This window comes from Sinocyclocheilus grahami, unplaced genomic scaffold, assembly GCF_001515645.1.
Source record: "Sinocyclocheilus grahami isolate Dianchi unplaced genomic scaffold, SAMN03320097.WGS_v1.1 scaffold3263.1, whole genome shotgun sequence".
NCBI lineage: Eukaryota > Metazoa > Chordata > Actinopteri > Cypriniformes > Cyprinidae > Sinocyclocheilus > Sinocyclocheilus grahami.
Genome location: NW_015508415.1, coordinates 20959 through 23282, shown reverse-complemented (window position 1 = coordinate 23282; position 2324 = coordinate 20959). Strand labels below are relative to the sequence as shown.

Genomic DNA, 2324 nt, shown 5'->3' with positions numbered 1-2324 from the left:
TATCAGCTGTTTGGACTCTCATTCTGACGGCACCCATTCAGAGGACCAACTGGCGAGCAAGAGAGGTAATGCTAAATTCCTCTAAATCTGTTCTGACGAAGAAACAAACTTATTTACATCTCGGATGGCCCTAAAAAAGTGAGTAAATGTTCAGCAAATTTATATTCTTAGGTGAATTATGCCTTTTATACTAGGGTTGATTTTTAACATTATTTTTGCAACTTTTAATGCATTTGTTTATGTGCATCATTTAAAAAAAACTGCATGTAGATTTATAGTGTACAGTATGTATAGTTTTAGATGCAGTTTCTTTGCTGACTCCCTTCTGCTACATAACATGATGTAACAGTCACATGACATAATTAATACTAAGTTTTATTAATCAACAGTTGAATGGTGTCGGCTTAGCGCAGTTAAACAAAAATGTATTTAATATGCATAGGATGAAAATGATAATGAATTTTTCAAAATACAATTATGGGAAATATTTGTAAACATTTGCCAGTTTAGATGGATCCAAGATTATCCCCACCTCCAAGCCTCTATAACATTATGAGCAATGATCATAAATCTGATCTCTTAGAGCCACATGATTTGTGGCATCATTCATGTTTATACCACAAACACTGTGGGATAACTTACGAAGTTTAATACTACAGCCGTAGTGTGCGACAAACCTTGACAGTCAATGCATTGTGTGATCAGGCGGTGAAATCAGATATTATTAGAATTCATATCCCTCCTTACAGCATCCATGTAATCAGCTTCTGCGACATGCTTCATCAGTTCAGTCCCCATACTGCCTATCAGGCGTTCATGGGTGGGACAGACCCCTCCGAGAGACCAGTGTTAAGTCTTAAATCCCTTGTTTCCAACAGCTGTGCAGACCCCATCCGCAATATTACGAATCCTACTATCAAGACTTAGCTTGTGAATATTACTTGGGTCATGTGGATGCATCTTTGTAATCTTCCTAGAGCTGTGGTTCTCAATCCTGGTCCTGGCTGGAGTACTGTACATTTCAGATGCCTTCTAATCTAACATAACTAATCGGCTCATTAATAGAGGGTTCAAGACCTGAAATATGTGTTTCCAGTAAGAGAGACACCCAAAACGTGCAGTGCTGGTGGCCCTCCTGGACCATGATTAACAAACTGGCCTAAAACGTCTTTACACAGCTTAAGACTGCTCTGTGCAGACTCTGTCCTGCCTTCAAAGCCTGGCAGCTCTGACTTACCTCAGCACTTAGTGCCTAAAGCAGTTTGGATGCTGCTGTATATATTTAATTCCTAATTTATAGTTTCATATTTTTTAGGTATAATTTAATTATTTCACATTTATACTTATAATTGAAGATTAAAGACATTATATATTTTAAATATCTGCAATATAAACCATTTTTTAAAATTATGGTTATATATTATATTGTAAAAAAAATATGTATTTCTGCAACTATAATGTGTTTGTGCATCATTAAAAGCCTGTGTAAATACACATTTTCTTCGTATATGTGTAGCTTCAGATGCAGCTTCTGTGCCGCCTCGCATCAGTACACAAGGCGGAACAAATGTACTCTGACCTAATTAATATTCATGAGTTTTAATCAGCAGTTGAATGGTGCAGATTTAGCGCCTATCAGCCAATCAGTTGCACATACTGCGCCTAGGTCATGGAATTAATTAATATTCATGAGGCAAGCCTTTTTCCTCCTCAATGTCATAATGAGAACTGGCTTCTCAGAAGCGCGTCGCTCAGGAGTTTCTGCTAACGTCTCGGCGTATACAGTTTATTTTGGTGCTCTTTTAGAGCTTTCAAATGGATTTTTCCCAGTTTATTCCAGGAAAAAGATGCTGCTTTATTCATGAAATCTGTTGCAGAGCCGTATTGCGACGGTCTAACTTGATGTCGTTGAAAATGTAGATAACACAATCTCACGAGAGTAAAAGTGTACAGTGAAAGTGGAAATGCATGAGGGTGAGTTCATGTTTTAATTATTGATGTTGCTTCAATAATTTAATTCATTGTTAATGAATGCTACTTTTGTCTTTGTAAATCTGATGCCAACTTATGTGTGCGAATGTCAAACATGTTTTGAGAATAGCCAATGTCATGTACATTACAGTAAAGCACTGTGGTTTTACCATGGTACAGTGATGGTATCAGATTCATCATAATTGTTTTAATAATTGTCATAATAGCATGTCTCCCTCCATTTAACTTGCCACAGTCATTTGTCAATTATTATCAGCTTTATAAGTTTTCAGTGTCAACATCGATTTTCTTCACTATTAATCAAATTCAAATTTGTGGAAAAAAGTAAAAAA

The 2324-nt window shown here is 36.4% G+C and overlaps 1 protein-coding gene across 1 annotated transcript in view; it reads left to right on the top strand.

The window, feature by feature from the left end:
- The first annotated feature begins 1760 nt into the window (after positions 1 to 1760).
- Positions 1761 to 2324, top strand: part of LOC107576148 (neuropilin and tolloid-like protein 2) — a 10618-nt gene continuing 10054 nt past the window's right edge. Inside the window, exon 1 of the mRNA XM_016262394.1 lies at positions 1761 to 1974. Within this exon, the coding sequence (XP_016117880.1) occupies positions 1965 to 1974 (10 nt within the window). The 5' untranslated portion in view covers positions 1761 to 1964. The remainder of the gene's footprint in view (positions 1975 to 2324) is intronic.